The 20,787-nt window shown below is 34.2% G+C and overlaps 1 protein-coding gene across 1 annotated transcript; it reads right to left on the bottom strand.

Moving 5' to 3' along the window:
- Window positions 1-19,443: 19,443 nt before the first annotated feature.
- LOC139840508 (uncharacterized) lies at window positions 19,444-20,003 on the bottom strand. The gene is made up of 2 exons (XM_071830775.1): window positions 19,685-20,003; window positions 19,444-19,565 (listed from the first exon to the last, which is right to left on the bottom strand). The coding sequence occupies exons 1-2, from the start codon at window positions 20,001-20,003 to the stop codon at window positions 19,444-19,446; spliced, it is 441 nt and encodes a 146-aa protein (XP_071686876.1).
- Window positions 20,004-20,787: the final 784 nt, after the last annotated feature.

Below are 20,787 nucleotides of genomic sequence, written 5' to 3'. Positions count from 1 at the left end.
TGCGACGGGAATATCATTGATGTTCTTTTCTTCGGAATTGACTTTCTCGACGGGTGCTACCACAACATAGCAACCTTTTCTTATTAGTTTTTATGCCTTCAGGTTACTAATAAGATTTAACTTTGCGTTGATCTTTTCTCTGTACACCATTAAGGGTTTTCCTTTTTCTCGTATAATGCGAATTGCATTTTTGTAACAAACGATCTCTGCTTTCACTTCTTTCAACCAGTCCATACCGATTATCACATCAAAACTCCCTAACTCTACTGGTATCAAGTCAATCTTAAATGTTTCGCTAACCAGTTTAATTTCTCAATTCCGACATATATTTTCTGCTAAAATTAATTTACCATTTGCTAATTCGAGTAAAAATTTACTATCCAAAGGCGTCAATGGGCAACTTAATTTAGCACAAAATTCTCTACTCATATAGCTTCTATCGGCACCCGAATCAAATAAAACATAAGCAGATTTATCGTCAATAAGAAACGTACCTGTAACAAGCTCCGGGTCTTCCTGTGCTTCTGCCGCATTAATATTGAAAACTCTTCCGCGGCCTTGTCCATTCGTGTTCTCCTGGTTCGGGCAATTTCTAATAATGTAGCCCGGTTTTCCACATTTATAACAAACTACATTGGCATAACTTGCTCCGACACTACTTGCTCCGCCATTATTCGTTCCGACACCATTTGTTCTTGTCGTTCTGTTAACCCCTGGTCCGTAGACCTCACACTTTGCCGCGCTATGACCATTTCTTTTACACTTGTTGCAAAATTTGGTGCAAAACCCCGAGTGATACTTTTCACACCTTTAGCATAGCTGCTTCTGATTGTTGTTGTTGTTGCGGTTGTTATTGTTGTTGGGATGATTGTTGTAGTAGTTGTTGTTGTTGTTGTTGTTGTTGTTGTGCCATTTGTTGTAGTTGCGATTGATGTTGCGATTGTTGGGATAGTTGTTGTTGTTTTGGCGACTCTTATCACCGTTTTCCTCCCACTTTCTTTTGACTAACTTCACGTTGGCCTCTTCGGCTGCCTGTTCTTTAATTCTTCCCTCAATCTGATTTATGAGTTTATGAGCCATTCGACTTGCCTTCTATATAGAAGCGGGCTCGTGTGAACTTACATCTTCTTGAATCCTTATTGGTAACCCTTTTACAAACGCGTCGATCTTCTCTTCTTCATCTTCGAATGCTCCCGGACACAATAGGCACAACTCTGTGAATCGTCGTTCATATGTGGTAACGTCGAACCCTTGTGTTCGTAACTCTCTAAGTTCTGCCTTGAGTTTATTGACTTCGTTTCTAGAACGGTACTGCTCGTTCATCAATTGCTTGAATGCCGACCACGGTAGTGCGTAAGCAGCATTTTGTCCTACCTGTTCAAGATAGGTGTTCCACCAAGTTAACGCAGTACCTGTGAAGGTATGCGTAGCGTACTTAACTTTGTCCTCTTCAGTACACTTACTTATGGCAAACACCGATTCGACTTTCTCGGTCCACCATTTCAATCCAATTGGTCCTTCGGTTCCATCAAATTCTAAAGGTTTGCAGGCAGTGAATTCTTTGTAGGAGCATTCTATACGATTTCTTGCGCCGTTAGCTGCATTGCTAGATTCAGTGTTATTGTTGGTATGTAGCGCAGCCTGTACTGCGGCTATGTTTGCAGCAAGAAAGGTACGAAATTCCTCTTCGTTCATATTCATGGTGTGTCGAGTAGTCGGTGCCATTTCCTTCAAAATAGACAACTGAATCGAGTTAATCATAAAGAATATTAAGAGTAGTCAATAGTATTTCGTAGCATAATATGAACTCATTTATAAAAGCTTTTTCTTCATATTAGTGTTTTATAAGTTTAAATTCGGGTACTACCTACCCGTTAAGTTCATACTTATTAGCTAATATACAATTCAACTACTACAATTCCATATGAAAAACTGATTATAATAATATATCACATACAAATATTCTTCAAACTTACAACTTCGCTATATTACATATAACATGAAATATAGTACACTATGATACAGGACAGTTTTGAAGATAAATCTAGTTAATACGCAAGTTTTTCAGCAAAGGAAATAAAGACACGTAATTCATAAGTGCGGAAACAAGTCATGCATTCTGGTTTTACTAAGACGACTTCCCATCCTTGGTCTTGTGGAAAATAACCGTTATGACCATTGGCTAGTGTAACGACCCGGATTTTTCCGATCGTTTTACACTTATAAGATTAATATTTACATAAATTAAACCTTACCAACATGATAAGCAATCTAAATTGTTGAGACTTATGTTTTTGAAAAGAGTTTTACACAACGTTTGACCGTCCAATTTGACCGATGATATCACGAACTATATAACATACGATAATTATACGTTTGTGTATATATATGTATTTTTATATATTTAACATGATCTAAGAATATTTTAACATCTCATTGTGTACTAATAACAATGAGTTATAAGTATATTTTGAGACTACTAACTTAAGTTTTCAAAACGATAACTATATGTGACGTTCTTCGACTTAAATACTTAAAACTTATAATGCTTATACATGTATCGTATAGATATGTATTTTATCACTTTTAAAGTATTTATATACATAAAACAATATAAGTATATTTACAAAAGATAGCTATATTTGAATCCTCGTTCCGTTTTCTCAAGATTTTTATACGTATATCTAGGGTATATGTACCCGTATCATACCTAGCTTCTATACGTATTTACTATTAGTATATACACATCACAATCACTTTATTAGCAGCCATGAGTCAGCCAATTTTGGATCTTAACATGCATGATTAATAAATTTGGCATATTACAAGACTTTTGCACAATATTACAAATTTATACATCTTTTCACCACCATTTATACTCCATTCCAATTTCATTTTTACTACACATTTTCTCTAACCAAAAACACACTCTTAGGAACCTTAAGTGTTCTTCACAATCTCAGCAAATAACCATGAAGATCTAGCTTCAAAAACAAGCCTTAATCATCATAATAAATTCCTTACAAGAAAACTTCAATAATCCTTCCAAAAATACAAGTTTACTTCCAACCTTTTGATCCAACTCCACCACTCTTTTGGTTCTAAGATTTTTCTCATCTTTTACAGTAACTTTATCCAAGTAACTTGAGGTAGTAACCTTGTTCATAACCTTATTCGATTCATATTTATATAGCTATCTTATTTTATGTTGTAAAATTTTAACAACAAGAACATAGTTTAAATGATTTCAAACTTGTTTGCAAACTAAATAGATCCTTCTAACTTAACTTTTAAAACACTTCAAGACCTGTAATATATCATAATGATATGCTAACTTAACAAGATATAACTTGGTTTTACAAAGAACATCTTAAAAACTGAATCTACGTCGTCGGAGTGCAACCGGGGGCTGTTTTGGGTTGGATAATTAAAAACCATCTTAAGCATTGAATTGGAAGTTCATGTTCTGGAAAAATGATATTTCTTATGAATACGTTAACACATAAAAAGTTCATGGTTTAACTCAAAGTGTAAGTATTTTTAGAAAAATGATCATTAAATGTTGTTTTTATGATGGAAAATGATCACTTTCATAAGTTTCACCAAAGTTTGACCTATAACCTGTGATTTTGAATACAACCTAAGGTATTTACAGTTCATATTCTTAAAATTTGACTCGATCCAAGGAAGTGGCAAGTTGAACCAACAAAAACGGAGTTGTAATGAAGAAACTACGACTAAAACAAGATCGGGTATCCGAAGCTAGTTTAGCTACGAAAATATTTGGAGAAAAATTAAACTAATCATATATTTCTAATTAATATGATATTTCATATATATTTACTTATGATTTGATTTTATATATTTCAGGACCACCTGTAAACAACACGAGAAGATTAATCATAAGACCTCATAATTGTACGCAACACGTCATTTGACAACACGGTACTTTATGTACGCAACACGTCACTTGACAACATGGTACCATGGGTCGAGACTAATTCTGATCAATACGAATATGATGGGGTCTTTATTTATTTTATTTAAGCAACTAATTGTGGACCACTAACATCGGACTGCTAACTACGGACTAAGAAAATATTAAACGTTTTAAAAGTATATATATATATATATATATATATATATATATATATATATATATATATATATATATATATATATATATATATGTAACGATTACTTAAAAAGAAAATATGTTGATATATTATATATATGGTTAGGCTCGTGATATCTATCGGAGACCAAGTCGTGATAAATACCTTCAAGGCAAAAGTGAGTATATAGTCCCACTTTTAAACTCTAAATATTTCGGGATGAGAATACATGCATTTTATGATTTACGTTATGGACACAAGTGATTAAAAATATATATTCTACATTGAGTTGTACCACTGGCATACTTCCCTGTAACTTGGTAACTATTATTTACATGAGGTATTGTAAACGTGAATCCTGTTGATAGATATATCGGGCCTGACAACCCCAACCGGACTGGACGACCAGTATTCAACGGTTGCACAGTACTTCGTTTCGGTGACTACACTTGGTACGGTGTAGTAAGATTTCATAATAAAGGGAATATGCGACGTTGATTAAATGTTAAGTATGGTTATCAAGTGCTCAACAACTTAGAATATTTTTATTAAAACGTTTATATATGAAATCTTGTGGTCTATATTTATAACGCTGCCGGCATTAAACCTATATCTCACCAACTTTATGTTGACGTTTTAAGCATGTTTATTCTCAGATGATAACTAAAAGCTTCCGCAGCAACATGTTGAATTTAAGCAAGATCTTGAGTATGCATATTTGTGTCAAAAATAAAACTGCATATCGGAGGATTTGTAATGTAAAATATGTTGGAAGTCGTATTGTTATTATCACATGTAAAGTTTGTAAGTCTAAGATTATCGCTAAACGATAATCATTATTAAGTTGTTTAAACCTTGTATTTGTAATAAAAGCTATGGTTTGTATTGTAAAAACGAATGCAGTTTTTGAAAAATGTCGCATATAGAGGTCAATACCTCACGATGAAATCATATGTTATTGTATTCGTCCTTATGGTTAAGGTCGGGTTATGACATGTGGTATCAGAGCGTTGGTCTTAGAGAACCAGAAAATTTGCATTAGTGTGTCTTATCGAGTTTGTTAGGATGCATTAGTGAGTCTGGACTTTGACCGTGTTTGATTTCGAAAACTATTGCTTATCCCTGTTGGTTAAAAAAATTAATATGTAAATATTATGTTATACTAACATGCTAGTTGTTATGTGATAGATGTCTAGCTTAGAACTTGTTATCACATTCAGCGACTCCGAACCAGAATCTTCAGATGGTGTTCCAGTCATTAACCTATCCGATGATGAAAACGACACCTTTGGGAAAGACTCACAAGTTCCGGATGAATCAATTGAAGAGGAACCGGAAGGTGATCCTGAGGAGGAAGAAATACAGGAAATTACGAAAGACAAGTTCGAACGAGGAAAGAAACGAAAGGCTACTGAATTGAAAAATCCAAATCCCGAGTTTAGAGAGGATGTTGTGGCACCAACTCCACCAGATACTTCCACACCTATTCCCGCTATTCCTATTAGTTCTATCCCGGCATCCAGTTCTTCAGCCCCTCAGTCAAAATGCAGGGAGACAACCATGATAACCTTTAAGCGATTCCTTTGAACACAAACGCTTTTGGTTAAATGATACGTTGTTGTTTTAAACCATGGAATCATATAACGTTTTGTATAATATTACTAGTGTGGTTTGCTTAATGTTTGATGTAAGATAAGCATATTTAAAATAGTGAAGTGTGAAATGCAATAATTTTCCATGGTTGAGTATTATTTGGGTAATAGTAATTGATTTTCGTACTAAGCTATTAAGTATGAACTTTAACGGGTAGGTACTACCCTAGGTATAATTATAAAATGCTAATAAGAAGAAAAGGCTTTTATAATAATAACTGGTTCATATTATTAATAAGATACGATGTACGGTAAATACATACTACATCTATAATATTCCATGTGAATAATTATTTTTTTTTCCATTTTTATCGAAGATTATGGCGCGATTGAACCGAATGACGGAACAAGAAATCCAGGAACTCATCAATCAGCGAGTGAACGACAGAATATTATGGGTCGAGGCTGCAAGAGGTGCTGCAGTTAACCCAAATCCTCGTGTGGGATGCACTTACAAAACTTTTCAAGGTTGCAAGCCCTCATCATTCAGTGGAACAGAAGGACCGGTCGGTTTAACCCGGTGGATCGAAAAGATTGAGTCTGTGTTTAAAATCAGTGGTTGTATTGAGAAGGACATGACCAAGTATGCATCGTGCACCTTATAAGATAGTGCACTCACGTGGTGGAAAAACTATGTGAAGGCCTTAGGAGGAGATGTAGCTTATGATACTCCCTGGGAAGAATTCAAAACAATGCTAATCAACGAGTATTGTCCAAGGAACGAGGTTAGGAAGTTGGAAGCTGAATTACGAAGCTTGAAAGTTGTTGGTACTGAACTCACCAACTACAATCAGCGATTCATGGAATTAGCTTTGCTATGTCCCGAATTGGTACCAACCGAAGAACGGAAGATAGAACTGTACAAAGATGGTTTGCCTAAAAATGTCAAAGCAAATGTTACAGCATCCAAACCCAAGACTATTCATGAAGCTATCACCATGGCGAACGAGTTGATGGACCAGATTATTCTGGATAAGAACACCGATGTCAAGACATCGGGAAACAAAAGAAAGTGGGAAGGTAATCATCAACAATCCAACAAGAAACAAGAAACCACGCAAGGTGCGGGTAGCTGTTCGAACTCAGGTTACAAAGGACGAAATCCTTTATGTAACAGATGCCACAAACATCACTCTGGTTATTGTAATGTGGTGTGCAACAATTGTAATCGAAAAGGTCATCTTGCTGAAGATTGTAGGGTTCCCGCTACAAATACAAACGGTATCAAGACTCCTGCCACCAATGCAAATAGAACTGCCTTGGCCACTGTTACTTGTTATGGGTGTGGGAAACAGGGTCATTATAAGAGTCAGTGCCCGAATCCAGAGAAGAATAACAGATCTGCACGTGGAAGAGCATTTGTTATTAATGCTAGAGAGGCGTGCGAAGACCCAGAGCTTGTTACGGGTACGTTTACCATTAATAACTTATCCGCATCTATTATATTTGATACTGGTGCTGATAGAAGTTACGTGTGTAGAGACTTTCACGCTAAATTGAATTGTTCATCATTACCTCTAGATGCTAAGTACATGATTGAGTTAGCTAATGGTAAACTAATTAAAGCCGATAAAATTTGCCGTGATTGTAAAATAAATTTAGCCGGAGAAATATTTAAGATTGATTTGATACCCGTAGAATTAGGAAGTTTTGATGTAATAGTCGGCATGGACTGGATGTCCAAAATAGGAGCTGAAGTTATGTGCACCAAGAAGGCAATTCGCATTCCTCGTAAGGATAAAACGCCAGTAATGATTTATGGAGAGAAGGGTAACTCAAAGCTAAAACTCATTAGTTGTTTGAAAGCTCAAAAGTGCTTGAAGAAAGGGTGCTATGCCATCTTAGCATATGTTAATAAAGTCGAAACGAAGGAAAAAGTGAAGAGCATCAACGATGTGCCTGTGGCAAGAGATTTTCCTGAAGTATTTCCGGAAGAGTTACCGGGATTACCTCCATTTAGATCTGTAGAATTTCAAATAGATCTAGTACCAGGAGCTGCACCAGTGGCTCGTGCTCCATATAGACTTGCACCATCTGAGTTAAAAGAACTTCAGAGTCAGTTAAAAGAATTACTGGACCGTGGATTCATACGACCAAGTACTTCACCGTGGGGAGCTCCGATTTTATTCGTCAAGAAGAAAGACGGATCTTTCCAAATGTGTATAGATTATCGTGAATTAAATAAGTTAACTATCAAGAATCGGTATTCACTACCGAGAATTGATGACTAATTTGATCAATTGCAAGGATCATGTGTTTACTCGAAAATCGACCTAAGGTCGGGCTATCATCAACTACGCGTCAAAGAAGAAGATATTCCGAAAACTTCTTTTCGGACACGCTACAGTCATTATGAATTTTTGGTCATGCCGTTTGGATTAACGAATGCGCCAGCTGTATTCATGGACCTCATGAATCGAGTTTGTAGTCCGTATTTAGATAAGTTTGTTATCATTTTCATTGACGATATTCTTATCTATTCCAATAGTGAGCAAGAGCATGAGCAGCATTTAAGGATGGTATTAGAATTGTTAAGAAAAGAACAGTTATACGCCAAATTTTCTAAAGTGTGCATTTTGGTTGAAAGAAGTGCAATTTCTTGGCCACGTTGTTAGTAGCAAAGGAATTCAGGTTGATCCAGCTAAAATTGAGGCCATTTAAAAATGGGAGACTCCTAAGACACCAACGCAGATACGCCAATTTTTGGGTTTAGCTGGTTATTATAGAAGGTTTATTCAAGATTTTTCCCGAATAGCTAAACCATTAACAGCGTTAATGCAAAAAGGGAAGAAGTACGAATGGACTTCTGAGCAGGAGAGTGCATTTCAATTACTGAAGAAGAAGTTGACTACAGCGCCTATTTTATTGTTACCTGAAGGGAACGATGATTTTGAGATATATTGTGACGCTTCGCGACAAGGTTTTGGTTGCGTCCTTATGCAACGGAAGAAAGTTATAGCATACGCATCCCGACAATTGAAGATTCATGAGCGGAATTATACGACGCATGATTTAGAATTTGGAGCAGTAGTGTTTGCATTGAAGATATGGAGACACTACTTATATGGGGTTAAATGCACTGTGTTTACCGATCATAAAAGCCTTCAACATATCTTCGATCAGAAACAGCTGAACATGAGGCAACGTAGGTGGGTCGAGCTGATAAACGACTACGATTGTGAGATTCGCTATCATCCCGGGAAAGCGAATGTAGTGGCCGACGCTCTAAGCAGAAAGGAACGAGAACCAATTCGAGTACGAGCGATGAACATAAAAATTTGCATGAATCTCAACTCACAAATCAAAGAGGCTCAACGAGAAGCTCTTACTAAAGAAAACATAGGAAATAAAATAATGAAGAAGTATGAGAAGCAACTCGTTATACGGGAAGACGGAATTCGATATTTTGCAAACCGTATTTGGGTACCGAAGTTGGGTGGATTAAGGAAGTTGATATTGAATGAGGCACATAAGACAAGATACTCGATACATCCTGGAGTTAGAAAGATGTATCAAGATCTTAAGACGCATTATTGGTGGCCTAATTTAAAGACAGATGTTGCAACATATGTTGGGGAATGTTTAACTTGTTCCAAAGTTAAAGCAGAACACCAGAAGCCGTCAGGGTTACTTCAACAACCAGAAATCCCAGAATGGAAATGGGATGGTATTACCATGGATTTCATCACAAAGTTACCTAAGACTGCCTGGGGTTATGACACCATTTGGGTAATAGTTGATCGTCTCACCAAATCTGCACATTTCTTGCCTATAAAGGAAATAGATAGAATAGAGAAACTATTATGATTATACATAAAGGAAATTGTTTCAAGGCATGGAATACCTATTTCCATTATATCCGATCGTGATAGTAGATTTACATCAAAGTTTTGGCAATCACTACAGGAGGCCCTGGGAACTCGTTTGGATATGAGCACCGCATATCATCCACAAACTGACGGGCAGAGTGAAAGAACAATTCAGACTCTTGAAGACATGCTCAGGGCATGTGTGATTGATTTTGGAAACGGATGGGATAAGTATCTACCATTAGCAGAATTCTCGTATAATAACAGTTATCATGCGAGCATTAAAGCTGCACCATTTGAAGCACTGTATGGAAGGAAGTGTAGATCCCCTATCTGTTGGAATGAAGTAGGAGATCGACAATTAACTAGTCCCGAGATCATACATGAAACGACTGAGAAGATAGTACAAATCAAGGAGAGATTGAAAACAGCCCGTAGTCGCCAAAAGAGCTACGCGGATGTCCGAAGGAAACCATTAGAGTTTCAGATCGGTGACATGGTTATGCTAAAGGTGTCACCTTGGAAAGCTGTAATACGTTTTGGAAAAAGGGGTAAACTGAACCCAAGGTATGTAGGCCCGTTCAAGATCATCGAACGCATCGGACCGGTAGCCTATCGACTCGAGTTACCACAACAACTCGCCGGAGTACATAATTCATTTCACGTCTCAAACCTCAAGAAATGTCTTGCAAAGGAAGATCTCACCATTCCTCTTGAAGAAATCCAAGTCGATGAGAAACTACAATTCATAGAAGAACCAGTCGAAATCATGGACCGTGAAGTTAAACGGCTCAAGCAGAGCAACATACCAATCGTTAAGGTTCGTTGGAATGCTCGAAGAGGTCCCGAGTTTACTTGGGAATGAGAGGATCAGATGAAACAAAAGTACCCACATTTGTTTCCCGAGAACGCAAAATAGGTACAACTTTAAAATTTCGGGACGAAATTTATTTAACGGGTAGGTACTGTAACGACCCGGATTTTTCATATCGTTTTACACTTATAAGATTAATATTTACATAAATTAAACCTTACCAACATGATAAGCAATCTAAATTGTTGAGACTTATGTTTTTGAAAAGAGTTTTACACAACGTTTGACCGTCCAATTTGACCGATGATATCACGAACTATATAACATACGATAATTATACGTTTGTGTATATATATGTATTTTTATATATTTAACATGATCTAAGAATGTTTTAACATCTCATTGTGTACTAATAACAATGAGTTATAAGTATATTTTGAGACTACTAACTTAAGTTTTCAAAACGATAACTATATGTGACGTTCTTCGACTTAAATACTTAAAACTTATAATGCTTATACATGTATCGTATAGATATGTATTTTATCACTTTTAAAGGTTTTATATACATAAAACAATATAAGTATATTAACAAAAGATAGCTATATTGGAATCCTCATTCCGTTTTCTCAAGATTTTTATACGTATATCTAGGGTATATGTACCCGTATCATACCCAGCTTCTATACGTATTTACTATTAGTATATACACATCACAATCACTTTATTAGCAGCCATGAGTCAGCCAATTTTAGATCTTAACATGCATGATTAATCAATTTGGCATATTACAAGACTTTTGCACAATATTACAAATTTATACATCTTTTCACCACCATTTATACTCCATTCCAATTTCATTTTTACTACACATTTTCTCTAACCAAAAATACACTCTTAGGAACCTTAAGTGTTCTTCACAATCTCAGCAAATAACCATGAAGATCTAGCTTCAAAAACAAGCCTTAATCATCATAATAAATTCCTTACAAGAAAACTTCAATAATCCTTCCAAAAATACAAGTTTACTTCCAACCTTTTGATCCAACTCCACCACTCTTTTGGTTCTAAGATTTTTCTCATCTTTTACAGTAACTTTGTCCAAGTAACTTAAGGTAGTAACCTTGTTCATAACCTTATTCGATTCATATTTATATAGCTATCTTATTTTGTGTTGTAAAATTTTAACAACAAGAACATAGTTTGAATGATTTCAAACTTGTTTGCAAACTAAATAGATCCTTCTAACTTAACTTTTAAAACACTTCAAGACCTGTAATATATCATAATGATATGCTAACTTAATAAGATATAACTTGGTTTTACAAAGAACATCTTAAAAACTGAATCTACGTCGTCGGAGTGCAACCGGGGGCTGTTTTGGGTTGGATAATTAAAAACCATCTTAAGCATTGAATTGGAAGTTCATGTTCTGGAAAAATGATATTTCTTATGAATACGTTAACACATAAAAAGTTCATGGTTTAACTCAAAGTGTAAGTATTTTTAGAAAAATGATCATTAAATGTTGTTTTTATGATGGAAAATGATCACTTTCATAAGTTTCACCAAAGTTTGACCTATAACCTATGATTTCGAATACAACCTAAGGTATTTTCAGTTAATATTCTTAAAATTTGACTCGATTCAAGGAAGTGGCAAGTTGAACCAACAAAAACGGAGTTGTAATGAAGAAACTACGACTAAAACAAGATCGGGTATCCGAAGCTAGTTTAGCTACAAAAATATTTGGAGAAAAATTAAATTAATCATATATTTCTAATTAATATGATATTTCATATATATTTACTTATGATTTGATTTTATATATTTCAGGACCACCCGTAAACAACACGAGAAGATTAATCATAAGACCTCATGATTGTACGCAACACGTCATTTGACAACACGGTACTTTATGTACGCAACACGTCACTTGACAACATGGTACCATGGGTCGAGATTAATTCTGATCAATACGAATACGATGGGGTCTTTATTTATTTTATTTAAGTAACTAATTGTGGACCACTAACATCGGACTGCTAACTACGGACTAAGAAAATATTAAACGTATTAAATGTATATATATATATATATATATATATATATATATATATATATATATATGTAACGATTACTTAAAAAGAAAATATGTTGATATATTATATATATGGTTAGGTTCGTGATATCTATCGGAGACCAAGTCGTGATAAATACCTTCAAGGCAAAAGTGAGTATATAGTCCCACTTTTAAACTCTAAATATTTCGGGATGAGAATACATGCATTTTATGATTTACGTTATGGACACAAGTGATTAAAAATATATATTCTACGTTGAGTTGTACCACTAGCATACTTCCCTGTAACTTGGTAACTATTATTTACATGAGGTATTGTAAACGCGAATCCTGTTGATAGGTCTATCGGGCCTGACAACCCCAACCGGACTGGATGACCAGTATTCAACGGTTGCACAGTACTTCGTTTCGGTGACTACACTTGGTACGGTGTAGTAAGATTTAATAATAAAGGGAATATGCGACGTTGATTAAATGTTAAGTATGGTTATCAAGTGCTCAACAACTTAGAATATTTTTATTAAAACGTTTATATATGAAATCTTGTGGTCTATATTTATAACGCTGCCGGCATTAAACCTATATCTCACCAACTTTATGTTGACGTTTTAAGCATGTTTATTCTCAGGTGATAACTAAAAGCTTCCGCTGCAACATGTTGAATTTAAGCAAGATCTTGAGTATGCATATTTGTGTCAAAAATAAAACTGCATATCGGAGGATTTGTAATGTAAAATATGTTGGAAGTCGTATTGTTATTATCACATGTAAAGTTTGTAAGTCTAAGATTATCGCTAAACGATAATCATTATTAAGTTGTTTAAACCTTGTATTTGTAATAAAAGCTATGGTTTGTATTGTAAAAATGAATGCAGTTTTTGAAAAATGTCGCATATAGAGGTCAATACCTCGCGATGAAATCATATGTTATTGTATTCGTCCTTATGGTTAAGGTCGGGTTATGACAACTAGGCAGCATGTTGTAACGTCGTCAAAAGGACGAGGGTTTCGTAATGTCCAACAGCCCCGTAATAATCTAAAAACCTTATTTCTCACCCCAACTACTGAATCCGTCACTTGTGGGAAGGTTTTATTTAAAAGTTGCAATCCGATATTCTTTTTCTCACTTTGGTAAGAAGCGAACATCACTAACCCGTAAGCATAACATGCTTCTTTATGTTGCATGTTAGAAGCTCTTTCTAATTCACGAAATCCTATGTTGGGATATGTTGAGTCAAAATAGGTTCTTAACCCGTAGCGTAAAATTGCATTTGGGTTCCCCGCATTTAACGCTTTAAAGAAAACATGGCGTAACTTACGGTCTCCCCAATGTGATATACCCACCTATCAAAGGAAAGCCTTTTATAAACTAAGGCATTTCTGGAAAGTGTTTCAAATGTTTGACAAGTTAATTTCGCCATAACTAAATGTGCTGATGAATTCTGACCGACTCTAGACAAGATTTTCTCAATCATATCCTCTGGTAGGTCTTCTAAAATATTTGGTTGTCTACCCTTAACGTCCATTTTGTTTTTATACTGTAAAATAGACAAGAATTAGATTCGTAAAAGATAATTAACAAACAATACAAGTAATTTTTACATAGAACAAAAAAAAATACAAGCACACTACAATACATATAATACACAACATGATTACAACCCTCTAATCTGAATCACTGGTTTCTTCTTCTTCGGACTTGGTTCGTTTTCCTAATTTTCTAGGAATATATGGTGTTCCTCTAATACGAGCCATCGTTTTATATAATGGTTTAGAAAAACCTGATGGTTTAGAGGTTCCCGGGTCATTGTTACATTTTAGGAAATACGGATGTTGTCGATACATATAAAGTTCATCGGGGTTGGAATCGGGTTTCTCTATTTTTATACCTTTTCCCTTATTGTTTTCTTTCGCTTTATTAAATTGGGTCGAGGTAATTTCTATAACATCATCGGAATCCTCATCGAGATCCGATTCATCGTAAAATTGGTAATCTTCCCAATATTTTGCTTCCTCGGCGGAAACACCATTGACCATTATTAACTTTGGTCCGTTGGTTGAGGATTTTCTTTTATTTAATCGATTTACTATAGGTATCAATATTTCTTCCTCCGGAACCTCTTCTTCTTCTTCTGGTTCCTCCTCTTCCGATTCCTCCTCTTCTAGTTCCTCTTCTTCCGGTTCCTCCTCTTCCGGTTCCTCTTCTTCCGGTTCCTCTTCGGGAATTTGTGAATCTTCCCAAAATATATTCGACTCTTCATTATTATTAGGTTAATCAATGAGATTTGTACAAGAGGTAGACATCTATCACACAATATCAAACACGTTAAGAGATTAATATATCACATAATATTTACATGTTAATAATATATAGTTTCCAACAAAAAAAATGTTAAGCAATCGTTTTTTTTTTTTTAAGAAAAACACGGTCGAAGTCCAGACTCACTAATGCATCCTAACAAACTCGGTAAGACACACTAATGCAATTTTCTGGTTCTCTAAGACCAACGCTCTGATACCAACTGAAATGTCCCGTTCATATTGATTATAAATGTTCCATATTAATTAATTTCGTTGCGAGGTTTTGACCTCTATATGAGACGTTTTTCAAAGACTGCATTTATTTTTAAAACAACCATAACCTTTATTTTATCAATAAAGGTTTTAAAAATATTACGTAGATTATCAAATAATGATAATCTAAAATATACTGTTTACACACGACCATTATATAATGGTTTACAATAGAAATATATTACATCGACATATGTTTCTTGAATGCAGTTTTTACACAATATCATACAAACATGGACTCCAAATCTTGTCCTTATTTTAGTATGCAACAGCGGAAGCTCTTAATATTCACCGAAGAATAAACATGCTTTAAACGTCAACAAAAATGTTGGTGAGTTATAGGTTTAACCTATATATATCAAATCGTAATAATAGACCACAAGATTTCATATTTCAATATACATCCCATACATAGAGATAAAATTCATTCATATGGTGAACACCTGGTAATCGATATTAACAAGATGCATATATAAGAATATCCCCATCATTCCGGGACACCCTTCGGATATGATATAAATTTTGAAGTACTAAAGCATCCGGTACTTTGGATGGGGTTTGTTAGGCCCAATAGATCTATCTTTAGGATTCGCGTCAATTAGGGTGTCTGTTCCCTAATTCTTAGATTACCAGACTTAATAAAAAGGGGCATATTCGATTTTGATAATTCAACCAAAGAATGTAGTTTCACGTACTTGTGTCTATTTTGTAAATCATTTATAAAACCTGCATGTATTCTCATCCCAAAAATATTAGATTTTAAAAGTGGGACTATAACTCACTTTCGCAAATTTTTACTTCGTCGGGAAGTAAGACTTGGCCACTGGTCGATTCACGAACCTATAACAAATATGTACATATATATCAAAGTATGTTCAAAATATATTTACAACACTTTTAATACATTTTGATGTTTTAAGTTTATTAAGTCAGCTTTCCTCGTTAGTAACCTACAACTAGTTGTCCACAGTTAGATGTACAGAAATAAATCGATATATATTATCTTGAATCAATCCACGACCCAGTGTATACACGTCTCAGGCTAGATCACAACTCAAAGTATATATATTTTTGGAATCAACCTCAACCCTGTATAGCTAACTCCAACATTACTGCATATAGAGTGTCTATGGTTGTTCCAAATAATATATATATATGGGTCGATATGATATGTCAAAACATTTGCATACGTGTCTATGGTATCTCAAGATTACATAATATATTAGAATATATGTATAATACAATATAAGTTAGCTATTATATGATTTGTATAGAATTGTTAATATTTCTCGTAGCTACAAAAATCAAAAAAATATCTAATATTGTTTTACCCATAACTTCTTCATTTTAAATCCGTTTTGAGTGAATCAAATTGCTATGGTTTCATATTGAACTCTATTTTATGAATATAAACAGAAAAAGTATAGGTTTATAGTCAGAAATATAAGTTACAAGTCATTTTTATAAGAGGTAGTCATTTCAGTCGAAAGAACGAAGTCTTGATGACCATTTTGAAAAACATACTTTCACTTTGAGTTTAACCATGATTTTTGGATATAGTTTCATGTTCATAAGAAAAATCATTTTCCCAGAAGAACAACTTTTAAATCAAAGTTTATCATAGTTTTTAATTATCAAACCCAAAACAGCCCGCGGTGTTACTACAACGGCGTATGTCCGGTTTTACGGTGTTTTTCGTGTTTTCAGGTTTTAAATCATTAATTTAGCATATCATATAGATATAGAACATGTGTTTAGTTGATTTTAAAAGTCAAGTTAGAAGGATTAACTTTTGTTTGCGAACAAGTTTAGAATTAACTAAACTATGTTCTAGTGATTTCAAGTTTAAACCTTCGAATAAGATAGCTTTATATGTATGAATCGAATGATGTTATGAACATCATTACTACCTCAAGTTTTCTGGATAAAACCACTGGAAATGAGAAAAATGGATCTAGCTTCAAAGGATCCTTGGATGGCTTGAAAGTTCTTGAAACAGAATCATGACACGAAAACAGTTCAAGTAAGATTTTCACTCGAAATAAGATTGTTATAGTTATAGAAATTGAATCAAAGTTTGCATATGAATATTACCTTGAATTAGAAAGATAACCAACTGTAAATAACAAAGGTTCCTTGATATTAGATGATTACTTGGAATGGATTAGAAAGCTTGGAAGTAGACTTGCAAACTTGGAAGTATTCTTGATTTTTATAAAACTATACTTATGGAATTTATGAAGAACACTTAGAACTTGAAGATGGAACTTGAAATAGATCAATTAGATGAAGAAAATTGAAGAATGAAAGTGTTTGTGGGTGTTTTTGGTCGTTGGTATATGGATTAGATATAAAGGATATGTAATTTTGTTTTCATGTAAATAAGTCATGAATGATTACTAATATTTTTGTAATTTTATGAGATATTTTATGCTAGTTGCCAAATGATGGTTCCCACATGTGTTAGGTGACTCACATGGGCTGATAAGAGCTGATCATTGGAGTGTATATACCAATAGTACATACATCTAAAAGCTGTGTATTATACGAGTACGAATACGGGTGCATACGAGTAGAATTGTTGATGAAACTGAACGAGGATGTAATTGTAAGCATTTTTGTTAAGTAGAAGTACTTTGATATATGTATTGAAGTCTTTCAAAAGTTTAAGAATACATATCAAAACAAAACATGTATATACATTCTAATGGAGTCGTTAAGTCTTCGTTAGTCGTTACATGTAAGTGTTGTTTTGAAACCTTTAAGTTAACGATCTCAATTAATGTTGTTAACCCAATGTTTATTATATCAAATGAGATGTTAAATTATTATATTATCATGATATTATGATGTATGAATATCTCTTAATATGATATATACATTAAAATATCATTACAACGATAATCGTTACATATAAGTCTCGTTTCGTAATTCTTGGGTTAGTAGTCTTGTTTTTACATATGTAGTTCATTGTTAACACACTTAATGATATATTTAAATATAATTTTATCATGTTAAATATAGTGTATCAATATCTTAATATGATACATATGTATTTAGTAGACGTTATCATAACGATAATCGTTATATATATCATTTCGAGTTTCTTAACTTAGTAATCTCATTTCTTATGTATATCACACATTGTTAATATACTTAGTGTGATACTTACTCATCATAATCTTATGTCAACCATATATATATGTCTATATATACCACAACATGTAGTTTTTACAATTTTTTAACGTTCGTGAATCGCCGGTCAACATGGGTGATCAATTGTCTATATGAAACTTATTTCATTTAATCAAGTCTTAACAAGTTTGATTGCTTAACACGTTGGAAAAATTTAGTCATATAAATATCAATCTCAATTAATATATATAAACATGGAAAAGTTCGGGTCACTACAGATGCTCCATATAAAAACCCCCAAATCCTCTCATCTTCTACACCCGTTTGATTTCAATCCCTAGAAAAAACCCCAATTCGATTTCACCTCAATTGATTCCAAAATTTGTACAAAATGGAATGTTGGTGTGGTCGTCCTGCTGTTATTCGTTTATCAAAAACTGATGCTAACCCTGATCGTCATTTTTATTGTTGTTCCTCACAGGTAATTGCAACGATTAAAACCCTAATTCGTAAAAAATTCAAATTGCTAAACTTAAATTCATTTTTATATGTTGCAGAGGTCAGGTTGCTCTTTCTTTGCTTGGTGCGATCCTCCGAATTCAGTGTTAGTTTCAGTTTATGAAAGGCTTAGAAATCAAGAAGAAAGAGCTAGGAAATGGAAGTTAATGTTCTTTGTTAGCTGGTTTCTGTTTGCAATTTACTTCTTTAACAAGATGAACAATGTAAGAATTATGTAATGTGTTTGGGTTGAAATTTAGTATCTTTTGATCACTTATGTTCATCTCTTTTGTTTTGGTTGTTACAATGGTGCATTAGTAAAGAATGAATCTTTTGGTCACATTGTTAACACTTTGTCTTTGTTTGTGACATTAACACCTGCAATCAAAGTACCATTTGTTTTGACATTAACACTTGCAATCAAAGTACCATTTGTTTTGACATTAACACTTGCAATCAAAGTACCATTAAAGTACCATTAAAAACCTCACACATGTTCAAAAGACATGTTCCACAAAGAAAGACATGTTCCACAAAAGACATTAAAGTAACAAGTTCAAACCATTACATAAACCATAACAAGTGTCATTAAAGTAACAAGTTCCACAAAAGACATCCCAAAAGACATGTTCAACCCATAACAAAGACATAAACTGCCATTACAAGTTCAATAAAAGACATGTTCAATCCTAATACATAAACTGCCATTACATAGCATTACATAGTTCCAAAAAAGACATCTCAAAAGCAATTAACTTGATATTCACTTCTTCTTTTTCCCATTCACATTTCCAGCAGCCTTGACCTTCTTCCCATTCCCACTTCCATCACAACCTCTCCTATTATGCCCAAATTTTCCACACTTACCATATTTCTTTAACTTGCCTGTAAAATAGTTACCCAAATTAACCATGAGTGACTGTTTACACTAAATAATAAGTAGACTAGTCTAATAAGTAACATGAATGAAAGTTTACACTACATATCTTGTGTTGAAAGTTTACCTCCTTCACCAATGTCATCAATCTCATTAGCAGACAACCTTCTTTTTTTCTTAGGTCTCCCAGGAATAGAAACCTTTTTTGGGGCTACTAGTTTGTACGAATTCCCAGCTGATGGCCATAAATGCCTTCCACTCAAGGGCTCAATTGTAAACTGGTAGGTGTTGTTCAAAGTGGTCAACTTATAAACATCATGACACCATGATTCTAGATCACCAACTTCCGTACCATTTTCCACCATATTCCAGTTCACTGCCACTGCATGTTTGTAAGACATGCCAGTTAACTCCCACTTTCTGCATGCACAACTCCTAGTCTCCATGTCAACAACACATTGTTCTTATGGTTGTCCATTCATTGATTGTCCACTAACTTGATATTTTTGGTTTCCTCCCCATAAAACAAAGCATCTGTTAGCATCAGATTTGATTTTTTCAAACAACTTGGTAGCTGCAATGATTAAAGGTCCATCTCACTTGTCTTTTTTCTTGATTACATTAACTATCCTTTTCATACAATATTTCCTAATTTACTCCAAAGCTGTCACAATGGGTTTATCCCTGGCATCACCCAACCACCTATTAAAACCCTCACACATGTTGCTAAGCAAGACATCAGATAGTGCTCTTCTAGTGAAATGACTTCTAGCCCATTGATGAGGTGGAATCTTAATTAACCATTCATAAAGCAGCATTATCAAATTCCTTTAGCTCTCTCATTGCATTTTCAAACTCAGGGATTGTTGTCACAGTAGCACACCTTCATAAATGGTTTTTATATGCAACACCCCTAAACTGACCTTTCATATTGCCATGAATATGTCTAAGGCAATGTATGTGCTCAGCACATGGAAACAACTTATCAACAGCTTGTATCAAACCACAACAATACAAATTAAGCAAAGTTAAAACTAATTACAGACTAACTATACAAATTAACTATACAAATTAAATATACAAATTAAAAAGTTAAAGCTTAGAAAGGTCAAACCTTTTTTCTATCTGATATGAATGTGAAGTTAGAGTTGGTGCACAATCCTAGATCTTCACCCAAACACCCTAAGAACCAAGTCCATGATGACCCTTGTTCTTTCTCAACAATGGAAT

This window comes from Rutidosis leptorrhynchoides, chromosome 1 (assembly GCF_046630445.1).
Source record: "Rutidosis leptorrhynchoides isolate AG116_Rl617_1_P2 chromosome 1, CSIRO_AGI_Rlap_v1, whole genome shotgun sequence".
Taxonomy (NCBI): domain Eukaryota; kingdom Viridiplantae; phylum Streptophyta; class Magnoliopsida; order Asterales; family Asteraceae; genus Rutidosis; species Rutidosis leptorrhynchoides.
This window is presented reverse-complemented; position numbering and strand designations above follow the sequence as displayed.

What these genes read in the sequence shown, in the direction of transcription:
- LOC139840508 (XM_071830775.1), bottom strand. Translation starts at nt 20,003, where the DNA reads ATGGAGACTAGGAGTTGTGCATGCAGAAAGTGGGAGTTAACTGGCATG. An exon ending in TGATGACATTGGTGAAGGAG is followed by an intron (nt 19,566 to 19,684) that starts GTAAACTTTCAA and finishes ACTATTTTACAG; the next exon opens with GCAAGTTAAAGAAATATGGT.